This window comes from Arctopsyche grandis, chromosome 13 (assembly GCF_051622035.1).
Source record: "Arctopsyche grandis isolate Sample6627 chromosome 13, ASM5162203v2, whole genome shotgun sequence".
NCBI classification, from domain to species: Eukaryota; Metazoa; Arthropoda; class Insecta; order Trichoptera; family Hydropsychidae; genus Arctopsyche; species Arctopsyche grandis.
In genome coordinates, this window is record NC_135367.1 from 23,197,029 (window position 1) to 23,223,853 (window position 26,825).

The 26,825-nt window shown below is 34.8% G+C and overlaps 2 protein-coding genes across 2 annotated transcripts; one reads left to right on the plus strand and one right to left on the minus strand.

The window, feature by feature from the left end:
- Positions 1–241: 241 nt before the first annotated feature.
- Coq6 (ubiquinone biosynthesis protein COQ6, mitochondrial) lies at positions 242–26,799 on the plus strand. The gene is made up of 9 exons (XM_077444062.1): positions 242–851; positions 4,316–4,506; positions 4,580–4,834; positions 19,935–20,042; positions 21,275–21,445; positions 21,519–21,721; positions 21,804–21,919; positions 25,877–26,043; positions 26,117–26,799. Exons 1-9 carry the CDS (start codon positions 674–676, stop codon positions 26,144–26,146), a joined length of 1,419 nt encoding a protein of 472 aa, XP_077300188.1. The 5' UTR covers positions 242–673; the 3' UTR covers positions 26,147–26,799.
- Positions 4,828–17,538, minus strand: LOC143920975 (transient receptor potential channel pyrexia-like). Its single transcript, XM_077444043.1, has 12 exons — positions 16,914–17,538; positions 13,426–13,618; positions 13,138–13,288; positions 12,920–13,054; positions 11,127–11,355; positions 10,121–10,366; positions 9,685–10,053; positions 9,150–9,361; positions 8,925–9,075; positions 8,133–8,422; positions 5,379–5,579; positions 4,828–5,309 (listed from the first exon to the last, which is right to left on the minus strand). Exons 1-12 carry the CDS (start codon positions 17,053–17,055, stop codon positions 4,941–4,943), a joined length of 2,688 nt encoding a protein of 895 aa, XP_077300169.1. The 5' UTR covers positions 17,056–17,538; the 3' UTR covers positions 4,828–4,940.
- Positions 26,800–26,825: the final 26 nt, after the last annotated feature.

Below are 26,825 nucleotides of genomic sequence, written 5' to 3' on the forward strand. Positions count from 1 at the left end.
AAATAGCAGAAAACATGGTAAAATAAAATAATAAAATATATACATATAATTCATAACAGTTAAATTTCAATATCGTACATTCAGGGCTGCCGAGAGGAATCCCGGGTCCTGGAAAAATAATTCCATACCCTATGAAAAACCAAAAAAAATCTTATAGATATATTTTTAATAGACGAAAAATTAGAAAAATACCTATATGTTAAATGCTATTTTTTTAAATAATCAAATAAGAAAGTATGATATAACAAGTACGATTTCACATGGACACAAAGAATGCGCGGATCGAAAAATAATAAACATTTAGCATTAAAGAAATATATGTATTTTTTATGTAGAATAATATAAAATATCAATATCGATCATTCCAACGTCCCTATACGGGGCTCCTCAAGTAGTCCGGACCCTAGAACTTTAACCCTAGCTCTTCCCCCCCCCCTCTCTCGGCAGCCCTGCGTATATGAACAATAACGATTTATAATTTCATCCAGAATCATTCTCTGGCTGATAAGAAAAACAATACTGAAACCATTCAGCGGTGTCACATATTCGAAAAAAATCCATACATTTTTATTTGACAAATCGGATTGTGATGATGTTTGAGCCAAATACGACACATGGTAAATACTTTCGTTGGCAGCACTGACTGTCAGTTGTCAAAGGCGGCACTGTCAAGATGTGGTTCTTAGTTCGGTCTGCAGCGATTCGAGCTATGGCGATCAGGGGCTGCGCCCCCGTGCGCCCCCTCACCTCAGGAGTCCCCATCCATACAAACTCACATTCAGAGACTCCAGATTACGACATTATCATAGCTGGAGGTGGGATGGTCGGTTGCACTTTGGCTTGCGCATTAGGTAATTGCGTTATTAATTTTTATGACACCTTTTTTACATAAACTCATAAAAAAATTCCGGTTTAAAAATCGAAGGTCAACACTGTGAAATTTAACGTCCAAGTCATGAATTTTAATTGAATATCTTGATATTTTACTTTCTTACGTTTGCGATTTTGTTACTTGTATGAAGCTTATTTCCATTTTTACTCATTTCATTGCCGATTTTTATACCTGTTTCTTGGAAATAAAAAAATGCTTTAGTTTTCATTTATCAATTTAAAAAATGACGAAACGTACAAAGTTCGTACATATGTACATATGTGAAACCAACTTGGGTGAGAAGTGCAATAAGGAAGGCGAATTCCTTCAAATTATCAAATACAAACACGTTAGGCATTGTATTGCTGTTATTCAATATTTTACTTTTTATATTACAACATTCTGGCCCGCCTTGAAAACACTGAGTTATCTATATATATATATATATATATATAATATATATGTATATTAAAATGAATGTCTTTGTGTGTGTCTCGAATGGGCTCCTAAACTACTGAACCGATTACGATGGAACTTTCAGGATTTGTTGTAAGCATATCTGGGAAGATTACTGTTAAAAAAACGGGAACGGAAACGGGGAAAATCGTGAATGAGTGCTGTGGGGATATAGCACGACTTCATACGAAACTAGGTCGATGATATTTCAAAATTCAACTGAATTTCCATAGGCCGGGAAACGGTTAAAACCTTTAATCCGCCCTATAGTGCCATTGCCGAATGTTTTCGTGTCGCGACCTGCGTTAGGTAAAATAAACAAACAATTGAATTTTTTCAAATGTGTTCTCTGCCTGCGTTTTTCCGACAAACGGGAACGGGAATTACATGCGTTATTGTGACGTTGCAACTAGGGTTTCTGATTTCCCGGACTTTTTCAATTCCTGGGACACGGTACGGAGCCCGGGATCGTTCCCGGGGATCCCGGGACACATGTAATTTTTTTTTTTTCAATTTAATATATTTTTTATTAATAAAAAAATATTTATTTATTTACGGAATAAAAAAAAGTAAACAATACAATATATATCTATTAACTGGAAAAAATGTAAATTTACTTAAAGTAGCTTTTTAAGAATACTAAAATATTTAAATGAGAATCCGAAAGCCTATTTCTAGATTTGATACAAAAATTTCCAGCATTTGAAAAAACTCGGTCGAAGTTGGTTTTATTGTTAAAAGGGACGAAAACATTTTTTTTTAACTATCGGTTTTTTCTCCTGTCAGCATGTATGTATATTTTAATTTCTTTTTTAAAGTCGACGCTATTTTTATTTACGTTATTTTGTATATTTATCTTTGATAACTCCTTATTCTTCATTCATCATCAAACACAGAATTGTTTCATCTTCATCCGAATCTAAAAGAGTTTATTCCATTGTGGAATCGTCAATACAAGAAGAATATACTCGCTTCATAATAGTTTCTCCGTAGGATATACATTCGCTTTTATTACAACATTTAAAGAATGTTTTGTTCGGTGTAAAATTAGAATTATTTAAAAATTGTGTTAAAAAAATCAGTTTTAGGCTTCTTCTTTCTTCGATTTTAATTTTCAATTCTCGGAATAATTCATCAGTAAGGTCAAGTCCTTCGGTATTGAGATTTTCCAAAAATAGAATTACAAGAAACGATTTTGGCCAAACACACAGAACCATTATGCATATAAAACTTCCACGTTCGGCGAATGCGCTGTACTTTCTCCTAAACAACAAAACTTTGAGAATATTTTACGATTTTTGGATATTTGATTTATTATTTCCCTTCGTGTAGTCGTGAAAATGTTATATATTTTCACGATTTTTTAAAATCCTATTCCCGGGATTCGAGATAAGAATTCCCGGGACACGGGACAGCAAAAATTCCGTGAATTCCCGGGAATGTCTGTCCCGGGTCAGAAACCCTAGTTGCAACGCATGCCGGGTTCAGCTAGTAATTTTATAAAATTCTTTAAATGATCTTTCGACAACTCTCGAGGAAAGACCGAAGATAACTGAGGTAATAAAATTTCATAGCTTTTGAGTCGTAACAGTGATACATTTCGGAGTTTGTGAGTAATAAACTTCATTGATGTTATATTTGTATGGCAGAGGTGCTCAGCATGTGCGTTTTCTCCAATAAAACTTCGATCTAATTCGAACTAACTAAGTAAGCTTCGAACTAATTCTAAGAATTGTCCGTCGTAAACAACGACGTTCACAGTCACACCCTTATTGTATGGGTTTGCATTCGAAAATCGTTTCTCAGTACAAAATACAAAACAATACAAAAGGCGGCCGCGATAACATCCGGCAAAATAATGTAGAAAAGTGTTATTTTTACCATTGAACGTTCGCCTTTTAGGTTTTTGTTTTACATATAGTAAAAATAAAAGGAGACCCGCGGATGTTTTTTTTTGGTTCGTGGACGGCAGCTTCAAGAAATTTGGCCGTCAAGTGATTTGCACATATGGACGATATGAGTCGTCTAGTTCCAAAACCCGGTATCTGCATATTTGGTCAAAACGGAGATAAAAATGTATTCCGATTTTAGGAATATTTTCACACAATACTGTATACTTGAATTCTTTCTAAAACCAAGTTAAATGACTAAAAAAATATATTTAAAATCTTGTTTTGTTCCAAAGAACGGCAAAAATTCTCTCTACTTATTCGAATTAACGGCAAAACTGCCGACAGCCAATCAGAACACTGCATATGGCAAAATGGCTGGTTACGTTACCGGTCATTCCGCATTTCCTTTGTAATTGCTGTTATCATGGACGATCTGTCTCGAAGTATTGAAAAAACCAAAGATGGAGATACAAGAAAGAAAACAATCCGAAAGAAATCGTGAGCAAAGGAACGGAATCGCCGTAAAAGGACAACTCGGGAACAAACACCGGCAAAATCGTTTTCAAGTCTTAATATTTCATTTAATCTCAAATATTTTCCAAAAAACTGAATTGCAAAATAACTTTAAATCGTATATCTTCCATTAAAATAAAACTTTGTAAATGAAATCCACTAAATAAAGTTGTGGCAGAAAAACTGCGTTTACCAACAAATGACTGAAATGCTTTTACCGGGTTTTGGAACTAGACGACTCATATGGTTCTGACAACATTGTCACCTTACCTCACTATAATCTGTACCTATAAAATTAAACATGTTTGTCCAAGTGTGAATTTTTCATGATCCCTAAAAGGTATATCCTAGAACTTTTCTCGTTCGGTGATTATTGGTCACAAAGCGCTCGTCCAAAAGTCACGAAAATCTATATAACAGAACATCTGGCAGCCGAAAAGTCCATCATACTAACGAGAACTCGAGTGCCAAATATTCATGGCGAAAACTGTCTTTAGGCGATCGTGATGTGACTAATAATCCAATTACCAACTTTTCTATATTATTTATATTAAAAAAGTATGTACACGTTAACTTGTTACAGCTAAAAACACAAAGTTGTCTTCCCAAAAAATACTATTACTAGAAAGCAGCCCTGAAAAAAAATTCACACTAACCGACCGATACAGCAATAGAGTATCGGCTCTAAATCCCACCACTAAAAACCTCATGATTTCAATCGGTGCTTGGAAGCATATCGAAAAAATGAGATTGCAACCAGTCAAAAATATGCAAGTACGTATTCGATATTTAATTTCATACATCAGTATTAGACCGTATTTCTATATGAACAAAAATCAAATTCAAGGTTTGGGACGCTTGCTCTGAAGCGATGATAACATTCAACCACGACAATCTACAAAAAGACGTGGCATACATCGTAGAAAATGACGTACTTCTTTACGCAGTCAACGAGGAGTTGAACTCTGCTGACAATTGCAATCAAATTGAAATCATTCACAATTCAAAAATTACTGATTACGAACTGCCAGGATTGAGGCAAGGGGTTCAAAATTCACTCGTCAAAATGGACAACGGCGAAACATACTCGTGCAAATTATTGGTGAGTACTTCAAACTTTCAAGTTTACTATCAGCTCTGTTAATATACACTCGTAAAAAGGTTTTAAAAAGAAAATTTATTTTTAAAAAATGTGTATTCACTAATTATTATTTTTTAGTTTGTTTCTGTTGTATTCCCTCTACCATATTATACAACTGTTCCAACTTTAACGACAATTCATCTAATTTATTCGCAATATTTTTGGTCTCGCTCTCTAATAGTGGATGTTTCATCTCTGCAAATAGCGGCTTGATGATATTAGGTTTGTTGATGTTTGTCAAATCGGAGATCGTGCGTGGTCTGATAGTCGATGGCTTTTTAACGTTGCTTTGATATCGGCCAATGTTCATGGCGTTTATCGAGCTTAATCTATGACTGGAAATTTCTAAATTGTATTTGTTGTTTTTTGGATGCTTCGGCTGTTCTTTTTTGCTCGCGACCAGTTTATATACTGACGAAATCAATTCTTTCGGTATCTGAAAAGAAAGTCTTCATATAACCTTTGTATTGGAATGTATTAAAAGATGTACATAATTCAAAGTTACCCGCTTCTCTCTGGGGTCGTTCGGCCGAATACAGAGTGCCCATCTATAACGTGACGCTAATAGCAATGCTGATTTTAACATCATTGCCAGAACTCTTGGAGGAGCGCAGTGAAGCAGCGGACTAAATAGCATGCTTTCAAGCCTCGCCACTAATTCTGCTTGCCTAACTAATCTGTCAAGGCCTGCGCTCTCTTGTAAAGCCTGAAAATGAAACAAGTTTGAAGTTAATAGTGGGACAAAGTCGATCGACACATTACAAAAATGTAAACGCTGTCAGAAATTATTCAGTATTCCTCAGAAAATTACCATAAATGTGTAGTTCTTGTATCACCAATAATGTATCAGTACTTTTTCTAGAAGCTATTGTATTGTAGGCGAATTTTTTAACCGGAAAATTCTCTTTTCTGCCTTGAAAGCAGTGATGGGATGATGAAAATCCCAAATAGTCTTTCAAATTACATATATAAGATCAGAATGCGAGTGATTCTAAATAATACACCCGAATTAGATCAAATAGCGTTTACTGTGCGTCTTTACGTTAGGCCTGCCAAAAACTACTACTCGCTTAAACTATTACTCGCTCTGTACGTTAAAAAATATTTCTTAAATGCCATTATATGTAGGTTTTTCCCCAAAGTGATACCTATGGCCAAATTCGTACATTTGTACTTTATATAAATTTATAACATTATTATTATAAATTTGGAGTTATATTCAAATAATGGTGATAAATAGGGGTAGGTTTGCTAATTTGCTTGGAACCGTTTTAACAATGAAATCAGATAAATTGGCAAACTCTGATAGGAAACGATCGACCTATAGTCACAATATGTTAAATCATATATATATATATATATATATATATAAAGACGGTAATCTGTGTGTGTGTGTGGGTGTGTGTGTGTGTGTGTGTGTGTGTCCTAACTCTCGCCGAACATAATGAACGAATCGATAAAAATCGATAAATTCATTTTTCGACGAGACGACTTTGTCGCCACTCGAACCGATCACCCCAAATAGCCGGAATATAGATCTAAATTGAGCTAATGGTCACGTGCATCACGCCAAATCCAATTCTTCATTTCGCCTTTTTTTTTTTAAACATTAATTGAAATATTCCTTCTCGCCATATAAAAATACGTAATTTTAATAATTTCATTTAGCGAGGTTTTGAACCATTTTTTTATAGATTTATTTTTAATTAAATTTAAATTATTTTGACGATATTCGAGAAAAAAATTGATTTCATTCACCGCGGGCGCCGGGAATCGAACCTCGGACCCTCCGATCCAAACGCAATGTCCTCACAAGCTCGCGTCGCACGCCATAACCTCGCCCAGACTACGTGTTGTAAATACACATCATATGTATATGCACGTAATTTGTTATGTGTAATAATAATATTCAACGTTACGAGGTCAATGACCTTTTTTGTAAAATCGGAAAATATTACATTTTGTTAACGTTAACTTTAAGAATTGAAAATTATTACAAATAAAGAATTGAAAACTATCTATGAGAGTCTACGAAAATAACGGTTTCGGTTCCGGATTTTTTTTTTAGTTTTATACGGGTATATAATAATTTTATACCCATGCGATGATATTTCATCGGGCTATTCACTAGTAATAAATAAATCCAGGGTCTGACCCACAACTCCGGGCCAGAGATTGAACCCATGAGCTCTTAGTTGCTAGCGTTATACGCTAACCACTGAGCTATGTTGCTGGTATATATTTATTTATTTAATTTATTTAATATACTTGGGGGAGGCGGCAAAGCCGATAGGCCCAAGGGGTTTGAATAAACATAATTTTACAAATTATACATATATGCAATAAAAAAATGAGAAAAATTAAAATACATTTAAAAAAAACAATATTAAAATAAAATAAAATAAGAGAAGAAAAAAAAATATAAAATAAATAAACAAAAAAAGATAAAAATACAGAAATATGATTATGGGAAAGAAGAATCACAAAAATCCTTTGGTTTTAAAAAAAGTATCAAGTTTATTCTTAAAAATATTAATATTAATAGAGGTTACTAAATCGTTGGGAAGACTATTCCAAACTGAAACCACTCTGTTAGAAAAGAATGTATCTCTGATCAATTTATTAGATTTATCTTTTTGGAGTCTAAGCGTGTGACCTCTGAGGTGAGTGTTTATGTTGAATGAAATAACATTAGACATATGACAATTATAGTGATTATTAAGAATTTTATAGACTTCGATTAAGTCACCTCTAGATCTTCTCGTCTCCAATGTAGTGAGATTCATTATTTTCAATCTTTCATTATAAGAAAGTGATTTGAGTTCAGAAGGAATCTTTGAAATTCTCCTTTGAACCCTTTCAATACATGTAATATATGTACTAAATATGTGTATACTAAATTTATACAATATAATTTAGTACATATAGATTTATATACTAAAACTAGATCAACTAACGAAGTATTTTCTGAAGAACCTGTCTTAGGGCGAAATAACACAGCGGTGAATGTGGCACGTGGTTTTTTTTAGATACTTTTAAACATGCGAATAAAATGATGCGTGCCATTCAGTGCCGTGCTGGGCATTCATGGACCTTTTTCGGTCAAATTGTATGCTTGTATTTATCCTTGCTTGACAGTGATCGATAACAGTGTATCCCATATTTGAAGAAATGTGGGAGACCACCCACGGCGAGGAGCCATGCACACGATGTGCTGTTCATCGCTGTGTGTTTTCGCCCGTAATCTAATAAGACTTACCTGAATATCGCTGACTGCCAAACCGACAAGTAGGTTAGTGAGAATCACTGTCACTAACAATACAAAAGCCAAGAATAAGATGTGCGTCGTCACCGGATATAAAAGTTTCACATTGTTGTAAAACATATCCTCGAATTCCAACTCTCCAGACATCATTATAACCGTCTTAAGCAGACCCAATACTACGTTGTTAAACGAAGGATAGTTTGCGAAGAGAACTCCAAAAGATAGACCAAAAGCAATCAACAGGCACGAATAGGCCATTAGAAATTTTGAAAAATTAACAGCAACTGAAAATAATTGAACACTTAAATTTATTTCGATTATACAAACATATGTAGTGACGGAGTTCATAAATGGTAAATCAGACTTAACCTTCCAGCTAATTACAACTACTATAGTAGGCCCTATACGTTACTAATATACATACATACTGTCAATATATGTGATATATCGTCAAATACAAACGTAACAATTATCAAGAGAATTTTGAGTCTGATTTATCTTTTTTTCTAAATTGAACTTTGTAAGCGGACCTATCTTAATTTGCACTTTCCTAAATATTAGTATTTAAAGTCAGACCTCTTTCTTTATTATTACCCAACTACATATTAAGAGACACGCCATTATTTAATAGCTTTTTATGAAAAGACTAAACGATTTGCTACTTTTCATAGTCAGGTAGATAGCAAAAAAGTCAGTCCTTGAATGCTCACATTTAGGAAGCTGGCTCAACTGAACACTTTCGCTTATGCGCTCATCATCTTACGTTACTAATATTTTTTAAATCACCTGTCGTAAACATCTGAACGTACAGGCCGAACATGGGAAACCTTCCGACGATTATCATCAGTTCTAACCAAGCCAGGAATATGCTAATCGCGGCTATATGATGCTGCCAATCGTGCACATCTTCTCTTACGTCTCGTTCCGAGCCCGGCATCTATTAATATATTACATTACCTTTAGTTCAATTTGTAATATTCGTGGTTTCCTTGAGAGATATCGCCAGCTTACCGCACATAGGAATAAGCTTAAGATGATGAGTAGTTGTAGCCAGTTCTCCCAACGCTTTATATAGCCTATAAAGTCATGTAGCATTTGAAATATTTCTTTTCCTAGTAGCATAAAGTTGAGGCATATCAGCAAATATCCGACTATTTCTATATGCAATGGCACTCCACATTTGGATTTGGATCTGATGCTCGGACAGTTCCTAATAAACACTCCTGAAAGTTCAAAATAGTATACATAAATTTAAATGTCACCCATTCACCATATGATACTGGACAGAAATGTTTCCAGTCCTTTTACATTCGTGCCCATCTTTTTTCCAAGTTTTTCCGTAATTATTTTGCTTTCTTATATTTCCTTTATCCAAATATTTCACAAATTATTATATCCACCGAGTATTTGAATTGTATGTAGAAATTGAGTCGACCAACTGAGATAAAAGTTGTGCACAAATGAAAGAGGATTGGAAATAAGTTCATCCCAAAATCGAATGATGAAAGGATGAAGATTTTAATTCATTATAAATGATTTGACTTACCTATTATATAAATGCTATATAATATTACGAATATGATATGGTACGTTAGGCTCGCTAGAAAGAATTTCCTTATTCTACGCCACTTTAGATATAGAAAAGTCTCGCACAACGGATGCTTCAGAACATCTCTGCGGCCTACTTCAATAAAAGCCAGAAGCAGTGCGGCCTCTCCTCGACTAACGGCTGGCACGAGTGGCCTAAAATCCAACTTCAGCTCGCAATCCACATCTCCTATTTCATGATCTGCTACTTTAATGGCGTCATCAAACTTAGACAGGTACTTCGGTATGACTTCAGGTGTCCTCCGCACTATGAAAGACAATACTGTCTGGCCCCCCTTTGTCCGGAGTGTGACATCTCCACCATGATCTGGACGATAAACCACCATTCAATTATAATAAACAATCCACGTGATATCCACATTGAGTACACTTACCCAGTAATAAGCAAACGCAACTGGAGAATTCGTTAAGTGCAGCGAGATGCATCGGTGTATATCCGAAGTTATCTGGTTGATTCGCGTCAGCTCCAGCCGCTAGCAATATTCGCACACAATCTGAACTACGACTAGCTCTACCCAACGCTCCGTGGAGAGGTGTTCGTCCGTCTGCATCATATGCTTGGGTTGAAGCTCCACGGCAAATCAAAAGCTCTAACGTGTCCGAAGCTTGGGCTTTACTTGCTATAGTGATACATTAAGTAAAATAAAACATTTATATAGAGCTCGGCTACAGAAGCTTAAGTTTTTTTTAATAGTAATGTATGTGTAGATTTAAAAAAATAAATTTTAGCTACCACAAACGAGCTTTACTTATAATACTTCTAGAGTAGGCTAGATGGCTATTCACAAATACCAGCAATTCGTCTGCCAAAAGATACAACACAATACAATTGATCAGGTGTTCCTACATAGTTGTGAGTCGAATGTTTATCTGCTGACAAATTTCCCCATGAATGCCCTGCTTATTAAGCTGGAAATAATTTAGGTATGTCTTAACGATAAGAAAATCGTACTATTAGTAGAGTATTCCGTTGGAGTTCAGATCTTCTAAAATATTGTAACATATAGATTAGGTAATTGGTGCTCGTGGACCGTTGGTCCCTCACTAATTGCCTGATTTCGCGTTCGCGCTAGAAAGGCCTCGACGTATGAACAAGTTGTATACAACAGCCAATAAGGTCTCACTATCCATCGACCAATGATCTCTCTGTTCGGAGAGTACCCAATGGGTATAAATATTAGGCAGTTTTGGTCCATGCTTCATTCGGAGCTGGCAGGCCGACCAATAAAATGAACTACCTCTCGCCTACTGCTGCGTGTTTCACTCTTGATCTCAGAAACCTCTCTACACGTCCACGCTACAATATGTATGTATGTTTACCAAGAGTGAGTCGTAGATTATAGTGGCTTATTCTATTGTTTATATGATTTATAAGCATACCCAAATGTAGAGACGTTTGATTTTTAGAATTCGGAGCATCTATTAGAGCGCCTTTGTCTAGTAGCACACCGACGCAATCAGTATGTCCTTCCTCAGCAGCCATATGCAATGCTGTGGTCCTTGCCACTCCTAACTTGGCGCGAGCGTCAGCCCCATGCTTCAACAGCAGTTGGAGACATGTGGTGAATCCTCCGGATGCAGCCACGTGCAATGGTGTCTCGGTATACACCTTGTCATAATTACATACAATTAATCATTACAAAATTTATATGAATATATGTTAAAGCTTTTAATATTAAAGGGGTAGGGCGAGTGAGGTGACTGTGTTGGTAATGCACAACTGTTTATTTCGGCAGCCGGGTAGGAAGTAAATGCTTGACGGCGAAACACTGGCCAACCGATAGTTTTACAGCCAGCCTCGGTATTGCCACAATATTTTATTTATATATTTTAATCTACATGTATGTATATATACATATATGCCAGGAAGGCCTAACAGGTAAACCCAAATGCGCCTCCCTGGTCAATTATAAACATCGATAAACAATTTATAGAGTAATTTTTCTACAGAGCATCATAAAGATATCTATGGATAAATTTGCATTTTTGCAGCATTTTATAAACTCGAAATTTGCAAGAAATGCATAGATCAAATTTGCTATTTTGTTGGAAACGATCGACCTGGAGTCACATATCCAAGGTCTGGTCGTCAGCACCGGGCAGGGATTGAAACCATGGCCACTCGGCTTCAAAAAAGCATCATATGCTAAACCTAATCTACATATGCTACTGGTTAATATAAATTTTATATAAGAAAATGGTTCGGTGATTACATCCCAAGTGTGAATTATTACTGTTCAACCGCATAAAATTTGAAGATGCAAATGTGTGGCATGAATGTTTTCACTATTTAGCCAGCTGTCATCACGTCGATCTGACAGTCGATTCTGGTGAAATTTTGATAATTTCGATAATGATTAAATTCCTCTTGCGTCATTTAGGAGATATTTGCTTACTTTAATAATAGCTAACCCCCATGTGTCGGTAAAATATCAAAGCGATTAGAAGACTGGTAGTGGTTCAAAATCAGCTCACAAATTTTCTGGGTCGAACGCACAGTCAGTGAAACTAATAAATGCTTGTAAAAATAATAATAAAAAGATTTGCTCTCTCTCCCTCTCCCATACTTGAGGATCTATTTTAAAAATAGATACAAAAATCAGCTGGTGAAATCTAATATATAATTTCGAAAGATGTATGTAACTATTGTTGGGTCGTAGAAAAACAAATGAATATTCAAATAAAATAAAACTATTGAAATAAATTTAATAAAATGTTTACTATTAGATTGGCCATGTTTAAGCGGTTTATATAAGAAATACCGAGCGAAGCCGGGTAAAAACACTAGTGTATTATAATTTTGGATTTATAAGGTTTACAAGTTAAATGTAACGATACACTGTCTCCAACTACGAAAATGGTAAACGGACTACTAGTCATATGTGAACTAGTCACAGGACAACCGGTCGCTCTAGATCGGTCACACGTGCTCACCCGTCACACTAAAACTGGTCACACCCTAAAATCGGTCACGAGAAAACTGGTTGACCGATTTTAGGGTGTGACCAGTTTTAGTGTGACGGGTGATCACGTGTGACCGATCTAGAGCGACAGGTTGTCCTGTGACCGGTTCACACTTGACTAGTAATCACCGAACCACGAAAATAGTCTTGTTATGATTGAGGTATTTCATAATATGATTACGAAATATTGTACGACAGCAATCTTAATACCTGAGGAGTATCTGGACAAGCTCCGCCATTGAGCAGCTCCTGAACGCACTCCGGTGAATCACTTTGAACTGCGTAGTGTAATGGTGATCGTTTGTTGATGCCTGCATTCGCGTCTGCCCCATTCACTAACAGTATCTGTAATACAATATAACAGAAAATTTCGCAGTACTTGCTCTTCTCCAAAAACGCTAATCTTGGTAACTACGTATAATACTAACCCGTATGCATTGTAAACTTTTAGCACTAGCCGCGCAGTGTAGCGGAGTAACTCGTTGTTCTTTGTCCCACTGGTTCACGTTTACTCCTTTCCGCAGCAGAATCTGAAGGCATTCAGAGTTGCCGACCAGTGCTGCTAAATGCATTCCAGTCCTGTGTTTAATGATATTAATGCCGTAATCAATCTTAACATATTACATAGCTATTTAGATATTAAAGCTAAAAATTGACCAATGTTTAGCTATAATTGCATACATATGTACATGTGTACGTGTATAAATATTGTTTACCTGCCAGTACCATCTGTAATATGTGGCGACAATCCAGCAGCGAGGAGTTTCTGTAGCAGTATCGGTCTTCCCAACCAGCACGACCATAAAACACTTCCGGAATATTTGATTAAGCTCTCCGCTTTTCCTGAACACGTTAAGTCAGCTGCTTCTCCTCCACCCGGCAGCTTTCTCAATCCAGCAATTATCTCCTCTATTGTTAGAATGACAAGTTTTGAAACACATCCGTCAAAATCCACATCAGTCGATCAAAAGAATTATCTAACTCTGATCGACGACTATATATACAGCGGTATCCCATGTTTCTTGTACAGTGTACTCTCGATTATCCGGGCTAATTCTGAGGAGTACAGGACCGGATACTTTTAAAATGCGAAGAAAACGCAGCACCCCTAGCCCATATATGTACCCGTACACATTCCCAAAAATCACCCCCTGGAGTGATTTCGGTGATATGCATACACGAGTGACCTCCCAAATATATGCATTCTGCACTTGCAACTACACCCGAATTCTGTTTGGGGAACACCCACTGTTTACAAGCCAGTGCCGTGACGTTCCATATCACTCAGTGTGTTTTCGCCCTAATCCGAAGTATCAAATTTTAATTCTAACAATCAAGGTATTGTTATTGACAATAGAAACAATATAAACATCACTCATGCATTGAAAACCCAATTTGTAAAAATTTTCTTAATTTTTAAAGTAATTTCATTCGGATGAAAAGGAGCATTATCTATTAACAATACTGCTTTCTATGGCAACCCTTTGCTTTTTAAAAAATCTCTCACTTCAGGAACGCATTTTGTCTAAACCAATCTTCGAAGATGTCTCTATCCACCCATGACTTTTTTTAGCTATAATAATACTGTTCGACACGAAAAATGGTTCAGAGACGAGATATGACTTTTCTTATAGATATATGCCCAGTAAACACGAATCTGGTAATAAAAAATGTTGATTGGCTCGAGATTCGGAGATATACATGTGTTTTTTAAATCGTGCGATTTTTCTATATCTTGGTGTTGTTCGGTCGATGTCTCAAAATCTGTCAAGTTCCTCTTCAAAATGAATATTGAAATCTATAGTCAAGTATTTTATCTTTCATTTTTAGTACTTGTTAGTTTTCAAATATCTCTAAGTAGTCGTCCAGTTCAAATCAAAAGTCAAAAGTAGGTATTTTCACTTAGGATTTTTTCCCACTGTTAATACTATTTTATATTGAGTTTTTTCTATTGAAACATGTTTATTGGGATAGTGTTCTGGACACACTATTTTTTGTTTTCGTTTAAAAGGGTTAATTGGAAGTGTGCTGAATTTTAAATCGGTAAAATTGCGAGCTAAAAGCTCGTACTAGTATTTACTCGTATTTACACGAATCTGAATTGAATTAATAGGGATAATATATTAAATTATCTTTATATGAGAATTAAATAAAATTCCACTTAGACCAACTTTTCTTTTGAAGCAAAACACATCCAAGCCTGTCTCATCTGAATTTGATCGGGTTGCAAATTCTCCAATTCAAAATATTCTTTAAATTCGATGCAGAATTTATCAGCGGCTTTATCACAGTCACTGAGACATTCTTCTTGAACCGCAAGCTCCCGAATACTATATCATTGCTTAAATCTGGTCACCCATCCAGATGAGGCGTTGAAGTTGCCTTCTAACCCCAATTTTTCAAGGAAAAACTAACCTTATTAATGAAATAAATAACTGAACATACGTATCTAACGAAAAAATCCCACTGATCTACCAAATCTACGCACTTGCTATTTACGTTTGATTCATATGTCCCAAAAATTTAATTTATTTCAAGCACGGATAATCCTCAAACCGGATAATCCGCACCCGGATAATCGAGAGTACTCTGTATTTGAAATAAATGCTCGCGTGAATGCATGAATGTTATGCCATCTTACATATTTGCGTTTAACCGTTGCTCTTATGTTTCATGTATCGTTAACAACGGTAACAAACCGAACCAATTTCTATATAATACATATTCTTCATCGTCAACACTCCCACGTTTCGATTTCCAGAAATAGATTCATTGTTAGCAATAAAGCCAACGTTGAAATTGAATTTCAACGGACGGATTAATCGCAATGATAGATTAGATCGAAATCTCGTGTGTCATCGGTTGATTCTTTAAATACCTATCTAAATTTAACTCTTTGATGCTTGCTATTTCAAAATATGCACTCAAAAGCAATGAATATTTATAAAGTTGACGTTTTCTAACCGCCACTTAATATTATTCCTATCCACTAATTTAAAACCTTTTTTCTTTCCGACATTAGATAACAGGAAACTCCTGAAAGTGCCGTTACTGAAGAAACTTATTTGAGCTATTTGAATCTTAGAGCTTTTGAAAGTACTAATATGAATCCTCTTCATGTATTGTAAAACATTGAAAGTAAACATTTATTTTTCCCATCTATCAAAATATAGTAGATCTATTGAGCTATAAGCAAAACTAATACTCTTTCTATATTATTAATTGTAGATATCTTCCTTATTTTCCCTTAGTAAAAACAAAATGGAGTAGAATATAAATGAACATATATCTTTATAATGCAGTTTACAAACTGTTACTGAAATATAGATATTGATATCCGATTCCGAATTCAGGCAGTATCAGAGAGTAGTGTGTAAATTGATTTACCGTCCCTTATTGATGCAAGTTAAGGGAACCGTGTACACAAAATGCCTTAGGAAAAAGATTCTCTTCATAGTATCGGCGGGATGACCCGGAAAGAGGTAAAAGAAACTGAGCTCAATCTGTGGCTGACGACTGGGAATTAATTGGTTGATCAAGTTTTAATAATAAAATATTTGAGAATTATATTTTTATTATAAATTTGAAGTTATATTCAAATGATGGTGACAAATGAGGATAGGTTTCCAATTTGTTTGGAACCGTTTCAACATCGAAGTCTGGTGTGGCCAACAGCACCGGGCCAGGGATTGAACCCATAGCCCCTCAGTTGATAGCATTATACGCTTAACACTTTGTTGCTGATTAAATAACTTATGTAAAGAAGAGTAAAAATAATTATTAAATCACTTTTTCTTTGATTTGGACCTACATCCTTCCAGCAGGAGAACCAAACTACTAAGCCCAAATACTCTCATCCAAAAGTACCATTTTGCAATGTTTTCTCAATTGGAACTTTGGAAGTTATTGTATAGATTCGCCATTATATTTAGAAAACTGACAAACGTAACGTTAAATATTTCTCTTAACATTAGCGATTCTCAAAATGTTAAAGGATACACTCCTTAAGCGGGTCACATACCTCTAGTCGCCGCAAAAAAATTCGCCCGCTTAAGGTGTGTTAAAATATTATATAAGCATACTTTTACATAAAATATAACATAAGCATACTTTTCTTATACGATTTTCTTAACACACCTAAAGCAACCTTCACTCATATAAAACAAAATATTTAAAATAATAAAACAACATTGTGTTATATTACCTGTCGGCCATATATCTTTGATCGGCTTGAATCTAATACGGGACGCACAATCAGCTCCGGAACCCTCACTCTCACTACTGATGCTCCCCTCGGTCATGTAGCCTTCTTCGAGGATGACTTCATCATCTCCAGGACTAGCCATCGTCGCACCGAGCAACAATATCCAATTTGCACCAAACAAAAGTCACAATTCGCTTATATCAGAGACAGTATTTACATTGGAACTTTCTTTACTGCCTCGTCTGACGTCATCATACTCCAAAACATGCACGAACTATGTTCACTCGCCGCCGTCTGGACAAACTCTATCGTCGTGTATTATTATTTCGAGAATGGCCTTACGTTTGTGGTTCGCCTCATATCCCGTATAAAATGATACGAAGTTTGTGAGATTAGCACTCGAACCGCAAATGTAATTTATCAGATACTTTGTAAAATCGTTCACCGCAATTGTTGTGGTGATTTTTATGTTCGGCTTCTCAGCCGGCTCGTTATCCAGTTTGAGTGGTGGCCGAAAAGGAAATGGTTTGTTTGTGAGCAAATGTAAATATTTACTCGCTCTCTATATACTTAGGAAGCTGCTGAAAGACTGGCGTGTTTTCAGAACGGAGTTTCGCAAAGAACTGAGTCAACGGTGTGTGGCCATTCGGCACTGTACTTTATATAGATGTAACTATGTTTTCTATAGCAGTTGGTTTCAGTGCTGTGAAATTTTGGATTTTGGTTTAATTATGGTTGGGAATATTTGAGTAGAGCTATCTAACTCAACCTGTGTTTTCTAAATTAAAACTTACTTACTAGCAAAACGTTTCTAACTTATCACTTACCTTATTGTGCTAAAAAATCCGCTAGCCACTGTGCTGGACTTCAAGCGTCCAGTTAAAAATGTATGTTTTAAGTTAAAATAATGCAAATTCTGCAAGGTTAATTATTGTAATTAGCTATTACGTTGAGCGCAGCAAACTGAATGACCCCTCTCTCTCTTGCATTTGTAAGTCACATGTAAAAGGTGCTTCTCGAGAAAATATTTTTTTCTGTTGATATTGATCAATGTTTTTATTTCGTTATGACATAATTCGAATCATAGAGGTTTTGATGTGGAATACATAAAATATGAAGACCCTGCACTCTGTATATTTGGAGAAATAAAATAAAACATAAGTCCTGGTCACTCGCTATCCATCACAGTGTGTGTATATATACTCATAAATATTGATATTTGAAGAATATCTGAATATAAAATTAGATTAATTAATTTAAAAAAAATTAATTTTAAAATAAATTGTAATATCTAGAAATTAAAGTATTAACCTTAAGGGCGAAAACACACCGACTGGGACGTGGAACGTGGTTTTTTTTTAAAGATACTTATAAACATGCAAAAAAACGCAGCACCCCTAGCCCTTATAAATGGTACACAATCCTAAAAATCACCCCCTGGAGTGTTTTCGGTGATATTTTATCCTTGCTTGACAGTAATCGATAACGGTGATTCCCATGTTTGAAGAAATGTAGGAGAAACTAATCGGTTGCATATGGATATGCATACACGTGTGACCTCTCAAACATATGCATTCTGCACATGCAAGTACACGCTAGGGTTGCCAACAGGTCTCTTTTTTAACACAATTCTTTTGTTCTCTATCTTTTTTATATTACATCCAAAATGTCCTCTTTTTCAATTTTGACAATAATTTGACACAGTCGGTACCATATTTTCTCTGAGTGGGAGGCTTTTGCAATATCTGGCCAAAATGCCAATGTAGAAAGAATATTTTCCATGATCAGCGGACATTGGACTAAAGAAAGAAATAAGTTGAAAATCTCCACGTTCCGGTGTATTTTAAACTTTGTATATAATTACAAAAATATTTCATCTTTAGAATTTTATAAAGAAATAAAAGAAAATAAGAAACTTTTGCACCGAATTAGCAGTGTACATATGTAGATAAATATAGCAACAGAGATGATGAAATTGAGAGTAAGGATGAAGATGATTAAATTCAACAATTAATTTTTAAGCGCACTTTTCATGTTCCTAACTACATAAGTATGTTCCGGTTATTATGAATTGGAATAAGTCATATAATATTTCGTTTGAGATAGTTGAACTTTTGCGTAAATTTGTTTTAAAAATTATTTTGATAATACATAAAAATATATGTATACATTATGATTCTTAGCCTTATATGTAGATATAATCTTTCCTGTACTGATGGAAATTTAAGATTACCTTGTAAAATAATGATATTTTTGGTACCCTAAAATGACTCATTTCACTTAAATAATAATCAGTACTGTAATAAAGAAATTTGTAAGAAATAAACAATTGTTGAATGTTCTCTTTTTTGTCCATGACACTTGGCAACCCTAAGTATACCCGAATTCGGTTTGGGGAACACCCACTGTTTATGTGTTTTCGCCCTAATTCTTTTAGGTTGAAATTTAAATTGAATTAAAAAAAACTGATTTACATTACAATTTGTTTTCAGAATCGAAATTAAGTAATTGCTTGATGTTTGAGGAGTTTCAGAATAAAAGCCCCCGTTTTCAATCAAATCAGAGTCACTTTTACCAAAAAAGATTATTTTGCAAGTTTGAATGTGACCGACCCAATTAATCGATGTCTCGAATAATCATATCTATGTAATATATATGTAATGATTTTGCAAATGCAATATTATTTATGCAAGAACTAAATAAATAATATGTTCTTGAATCCAATAATTTGTGTAATTTGAATCTGTTATTCGTCATTACGCTTCGGATGTACATTCCTCTACATATATTCGAGAACGAGTGCATCATGAAATATTTATTTTTCTCAGAATTATTTAGATCGAGCACAACGGCGACTAACTAACGTTCGGTCTAATTCGGGTCTCTTGTTTATTGTTCACCTCGCTCCAACATACAACATGTGTTTCATTCATGTTCACATTTGTGTAGAACTCGTAAACATATCATCCACTGTTGTCGTAAATTGACAAAATCACTGAAAAAAACTATATATTTTTTCAGCTCGGAGCCGACGGAGCCAACTCAAAAGTCCGCCAAACGATGGGAACCCAATATGTTTCATGGAGCTATAACCAAATGGGAATTGTGGCCACGCTTAAACTAACAGACGTGAGTATTTCAAGTCGTCTTATCAAGAATTTGACTCGCAATGTCGAGTAAATGAAGTAGTTATATGTATAATGGTGTATTGGGACCAGGCTAGCGCTTTCATTCAGCGTCAGTTCATAGTTTCATTTCATTTTGGACCACGTGAATAAAATTATATATCCTCTTATACATAACTAGAGGAAGATATTAAGAACTTAAATATGTAAATGTTCACACTAAATATAAAATTTTTGCCATAGTGACATTACATTGTCTTTCCAAGTCGTCACTATGGCTAAACAAAAGAGAAAAAGGATACAAAAATAAGAAAATAAAACAATCAACAAAACAATATTAGAACCATCACAATCTCTCAACCAGTTCAGCATATTTTAGATCCAAGTTAACAGAAATTTGGTCGAGGAGTTTGATGCCCCTTGCAACAGGCGACAAAACCATCAGATTGGTACGTGCCACAGAAGAAGAAGACAAAGTTCATTGGCCCATTTATATCAAGTCATAATGGAACACTTAATAGCCTTTTCCAACCAACTTACATAGCTTGACCACGTCCAGGGGTTTGCAATGTATGTAGATTAGCACAAGACTACGACAAAAAAAATATATGCCCCCTAGCATGGATGAACTGAAAAAAATGTCTCAATTTTTTTGAATATGAAGCGATCAATGAAGATATTCAAAAAATTTAACATTCAAATTCTAAACGTTTATTTTCATTATCAGCGCCTCAATTTTTAGCACTACACCACTGCTCATAGCTCAATTCTCCAGAGTTCAAATTCATCAAAACAGAGTATTCTTAGTTGTCTCTAAATGTATAAGATATTCATTCTACTCATTAATTTATCATATTCTTAATTGTTTTTCCTTCTAAAAAATTTGATTTTGATTTTTAAATGCTTTTTATTATTACTAAATAATGTTCACGATACATCTTATATCTATTTTAATAGCTACTGATCTACTGATCATTTTCTATTTTACAATTTTAATTTAATTTTGTTAGTAATCATAGTATTATATTATTCTAATGTTAATGTATGTACATCATAATAGGAAAAAGAGCTCAAAAACCTATTTACAATTCTTTTAAAAAATGAAAAATTCCTTTCCAAGACAAATGAGTTTTAATACTGAAATCACATTTTAAAAAATAGTTTTCAAATTACATATTATATAAGGGAAATATAATTCATACACAAGTTTAATAATTGTATAATACACAATATTAGTCTACAGATAATACCACAGCATGGCAACGCTTCTTACCGACAGGACCGATAGCCATACTACCTTTGAATTCGAACCATAGCTCTCTCGTCTGGTCTACAAGTCCTCAAGAAGCCAAAAGTCTGCTTAAAATGTCTGATGAAGAATTTGTGCAGACACTAAATCACGCACTAGTAATACTCATAAATGAATCTAACAATGAAAATATTTACCCACATGCGTATACTATATTCATAACATTTGCAGCATAAACAATACCCTAGAAATACAGTTGTGGATTCGGCTGTGAATGCATTGTCTAGCTTTTTATCAGCAGCTTTCTTACCATCTGGAATAACCCGACAATTGCCTCCGTCTATTGAAAATGTAGCGGAATCTTCACGTGCAGCTTTCCCACTCGGCTTCGGTCATTCCGTACGATACGTTTCTAAAGGTGTTGCTCTCGTTGGGTAAATCTTTATTAAGTATTAGTCTACATTACTTGCACTTACTATTATTCGAATGTATGGTATTATCATTTTTTTTTTTCAGTGACGCTGCACATAGAGTACATCCATTAGCAGGACAAGGAGTTAATCTTGGTTTCAGTGATATATCTTGTTTAGTCGATATTCTATCAAATGCTGTATACTCTGGAAGTGATATAGGTAAATTGAATTCCAAATTATTATGGATTGGGCTCAAACTTTTTCACATACTTCATCATATGTACTTATCGTACATATGTATGATGAATTCATACAATAGTATTTTTTAATATTTTACCTCAACCGGAATTAGTATTCTAGGGTTTCAAGGTTTTTTTTTTATTTAGTGAAGATCTATCAACTATAAGTACCAGATTACTATTGTTCGCTTTTTCTTCTATTTTTTTCGATCTCGTATCAGCATCATGTAAATAAAAGAAAACAATTTAAACGTCCATTTTATAAAATGAATGTGCATTTAAAAAAAATTTATAAATTAAAAAAAGTTTCTGTACATTACAATGAATTCGTGTGCATTTTTAAATGACGGATCAGATTGCATTAGACTAAACTTTGCTTTGATCATTGAAAACAATTTTTGACACTTAAAAGCGGATGTTTGCTACTTAAATGTGTAATACAATGACCAAAATCCGAACCGGCAACAACCGACGCTTCTCCCTACTGGATTCCTTCTTTTTATTTACTCTTCGGCTTGCGACCTTCGACACCTACGACCTTGGCTTCGACTGTATGGCCTGACATCATCATTCATATTCATACGTAAACAAAAGTAAACACTTTCGATAATTGACAGTTGTAAATAGCGGAAGACTGCAACGTAGCTACTTTTTGTATCCATTCTAATGCTAAAATCAATTTTTTCGAACCATCCTTTCATATTTTTTAATGGTCACTTTATAATGCCAAAATATTTTTTCGATTCACAATACGATATTGTTTAATGCACCGAAAAGAATGCAAATTTTAATGCGCTAACATTTTTTTTAAGATACAAAGTATTTTTCTCAATGTACAGTTAAAGGTCTGTTCATACTTAACAGCACTGCACGGCTTCAGCACTGCACGACTCCGTTTAAAATATGTCATTTTATTACATTTCTATTCATATCTACCTACACGTTGCGGTCACGTCACGTTTACAGCAATTTGTGGCCGAGTGCAAGGCAAAATCGGCTTACTTATACATTAGAGGCCATGACGATACGGCACAATATTGCTTACGTCGTATTGTCGAGTACTTGCAATATGAATGCATACACATGCATTCGTAGCTACGCGTCAGAATACAAGCCAGCAAAAATGTTTCGGCGTTTATCGAACAAAAAATTATGTATAATCGCGTTGTTGTTGAAAGAAGAAGCTCAAGAAGGGAATAAAAAAGCACGGAGGCGTTTTGATGTGCATCCCATGTTAAAAAATAAAGAAAACCGAAGGAGAGTTTTGGACACTGTATTAGGGCGGTTTCAGATTAGCGTATTTTTCTGCGCGTATATCGTCGTTTCGGCATACGCGCTTACACGCGCGCTACATTTCGCGCTTCAAAAAACCGGACTCGCGTACACGGGCTTATTCCAGCGTGTTCGCTCCAACCGGTAATGGTGATTTAGTATCAACATGGATAATACGAGCTTATAAGCGCGTCTACGCTCGTACGAGTTGCGCGCATGGAAAACGACGCGCCTATACGCGTCTACAAGCACTTCAAAAAACGAGATTATACGCGCGTATAAAACGCTAGTCTGAAACCGCCCTAAGGAGCTTGTGGACAAAATTTTTTTTAAATATTTGCGCCAAAACCATGTCGAAAGATTGAACAGCTGTCAACTGTCACTATCGATAATTGGTCCAAAACAGCAAAGCGGCAGACTCATGGCACGTAATTCGCGTGTATATTTCCACGATGGCCAAAAAACCGGATACGATACGTTGACGGATGTTGCTGTTAGGTATGAACAGGAAATGTCGGGTACTGCTGTAAACCTGCCGTGGCGTAAACGTGACGGTTGGTATGAATATACCCATACAAAATGTACCAAAGAATACTTTTCGTACGGCCGGATACCTGCTGAAGTCGGTACGTGCTGACGAGGTATGAACAGACCTTTAATCGTACCCAGGGACGTCATTTCAGCTTTTTCTAAGGTGTGGCAGGCAAAAATTGGTGAAATTGATTTTTTTTTATATCGGAATAAAAATGGAAAATATTCTTTGCATACACCTCATTGAGTTTTAAAATATAAAAAATAAGCTTATTTTTGAAAAAATAATTATAAAAATATTATGTAAAAAGTTAAAAAAGCGCCGCAGGCGAGAATTTTTTTCCAAAAATCTTCACATGGTCAGCAAAAATCGTCCATCAAACTGTGTCACTAAAAAGCTATCAATTAACTTAATTTCTACCGACTGTCTTTACTTTATACGAAATAACAATAGATGAAGTTTTGATATCATGCAAAAATTCAATCTCAGAATCGATCACTGATCACGTTTTCATAATCTAGAAAATTGTGTCCGAGTGTGTGTTTGTGTGTGTTTCTGATTGTCTTTTTATTATTTTTATAATTTTATATACATATGTATGTACATATGTATATATAAAATTATTTTTATCGCAACTGGAAGTAGTACTTTTACCCTATAAGATCAAGGTGTTTATATGTTTTTCTCGGAAGCTTTTTGGCGTATTGAACTGATATTTCATATCTAGAATTATAAACATAATGCAAAGTTATATATAAAATTTCGTGAACACCCGTTAACCGACAGTGGCAGTTTACCGGATTTTTCTTCCACTATTTTAATCGACCCTTTAAATATCTGTGCTCTTCACGATTTCAGGTATAATTCCTTGTATCAATGTGATGAAAATATAATAAAAAAATCATTAAATTTAATTAACCAGAAGTGGGATTTTTTCCTCTTAGAAAAGTCAAAAATATTGTGAGCACACGGTTTTTTTTACCACATCCCTGAACGTATTAAGCTGAAAATTTATATTTGTATTCTTTATGTACTAACATTGATAAGGTTTTGGTCAGAAAGCAATTTTTTTAAATAACTAAAAGTTTTTTTGGACCGAATTCGTTACACATGAAGATTAAATTTATCTCATTCGTTGTTTTGTGTGAGAATGAGCGTCTGCAAATAAAAATACGAGAAATAAAATCATTTTTGATTGAACAGATTCATTAAAATATTAATTTAAAACCTTTCTTGAAAACAAAAAAACAAATACGAACTTTCGGAAAAATAAACGTTACACATCTGTTTTTGAGACAAAATAAAGTAAAAGGAGACTTTTCTAACGATTCGCTCCATAAGATAAACAATTTCTAAAAATTTTACCCAAGGAATACCACTTAAAAACCAAAATATACTTGCTTCGAAATAATAAAATCTGTTTTTCAAAGCACCTAGCAGCGATTATTTTATTAGTTACTAAGCTACCCAAAAGTAATACAAGAAATAAACGTAGCATTCATAGATCCATAGTATCTCATTAATCATTAAATTCACACTATTTCTAAATTTAGGGGGGGGGGGCGAGTGCCCCCCCATGCCCCATGACGTCCCTGAAAAAATTGCACATGCAGATTAACAGTGGGAATACCATCGTTGACTTTCTCTTAAAGTAAATCTACTTACAATTCGGTTCCATTAATTCTACGAAGGGAAGTCATGAACAAATTACCGTTTCAATAAAATGAGGTGGACCTTTCTAACAATTCGCTCCAGAGGTCGATCAATTTCTAAGAATTTTACCCAAGGAATACCATTTAACAAAACAAAATATAACCTTTTTGATAAATTTGATAAACCGAAAGTGGATTTTTTCCTCTTAGTAAGGTCAAAATGTTGTTACCTACTATTACCGCACGATTTTAAGATTTGATAAGAATTCCGGTCAGAATCTGTAAACCGAAAATAGTATTTTTTAAAGCAGTATTTCACTATTTTATTTATACATATCTGCTTGATAAATGCTTATAAACCTCATTGCTATTAGCTCACTATGGACAGTAAAATAGGTTAAGTAATAAAAAATATGTACAAAGAAAATCTTCAGAAAAAGAAAACAACGTTCTTGCCATTATCGATTTTTTTTTATGTAAGGTGATAAATCGCATCTTTTGAACTATGAAACGCAACGACAGAGACATGTCGTACCTACATCTGCCGCAATTGATGCTCTTCATAAGCTGTACACGACAGATGCAACGCCCATTGTTCTGTTGCGAAGTCTTGGACTGCAAGTCACTCACGCTGTGAATCCAGTCAAAGTGAGTCGTTACGCTTAGTTATGTTTATTGCCTCTATTAAATCTTATATATGGATACGATTAATTTGTTTCAGAAATTAATTATGAGTCATGCGATGGCCTAAGATTCTACAAGAGCTTTCTTCAGAAATTGCACAGAAACTGTTAAAAAAAACTAAAGACGTTTTTCGATATCTAATTGTTACACCTAAATAAAAGATTAATCAGTCATGGAAACGAGCAATTTTTTCTATTAAATGTTGTTTACTTTATTGTAACAATCACTAACAGAGTGGTACATGTTTCTTTTACAATTAAAAACACGCATCACCCCTAGCCCATATATTATATCGGTCTCCGTGACGGGCCCGAATGTGAAACGCCCGAAAACGCAAATATCGGAAGGCAAAGATCGAAAATCGAAAGATCTTAACGAGATAAAAAAAGGGTGCATAGTAAACGGTACATACTCACTTAATTTGCGCGAGCAGGATACAACAGGAACAAGAGGAACAGGCTTTTCGGGCCCGTGACGGAGACCGCCATATATTATATATGGTACACAGAATTAATTGGAGCGGACTATTTTTGCGGCTGCTCCGCTCCGGCATCAAAAAAGTTTTAACAATAAGAGGCTAATAAAAATCATGTCTCACGAAAATCCGGTTTCCTGTCGCTGAATTTTTGTGAGATTTTCGTAGCTGCGGTTATCCTAGTAGCGATTCACATATTGGATGTAACCAGTTTTCATAAAATATATTCGGAGCGTATTTTTATTAAAACAATATTTCATTATTTAATTTT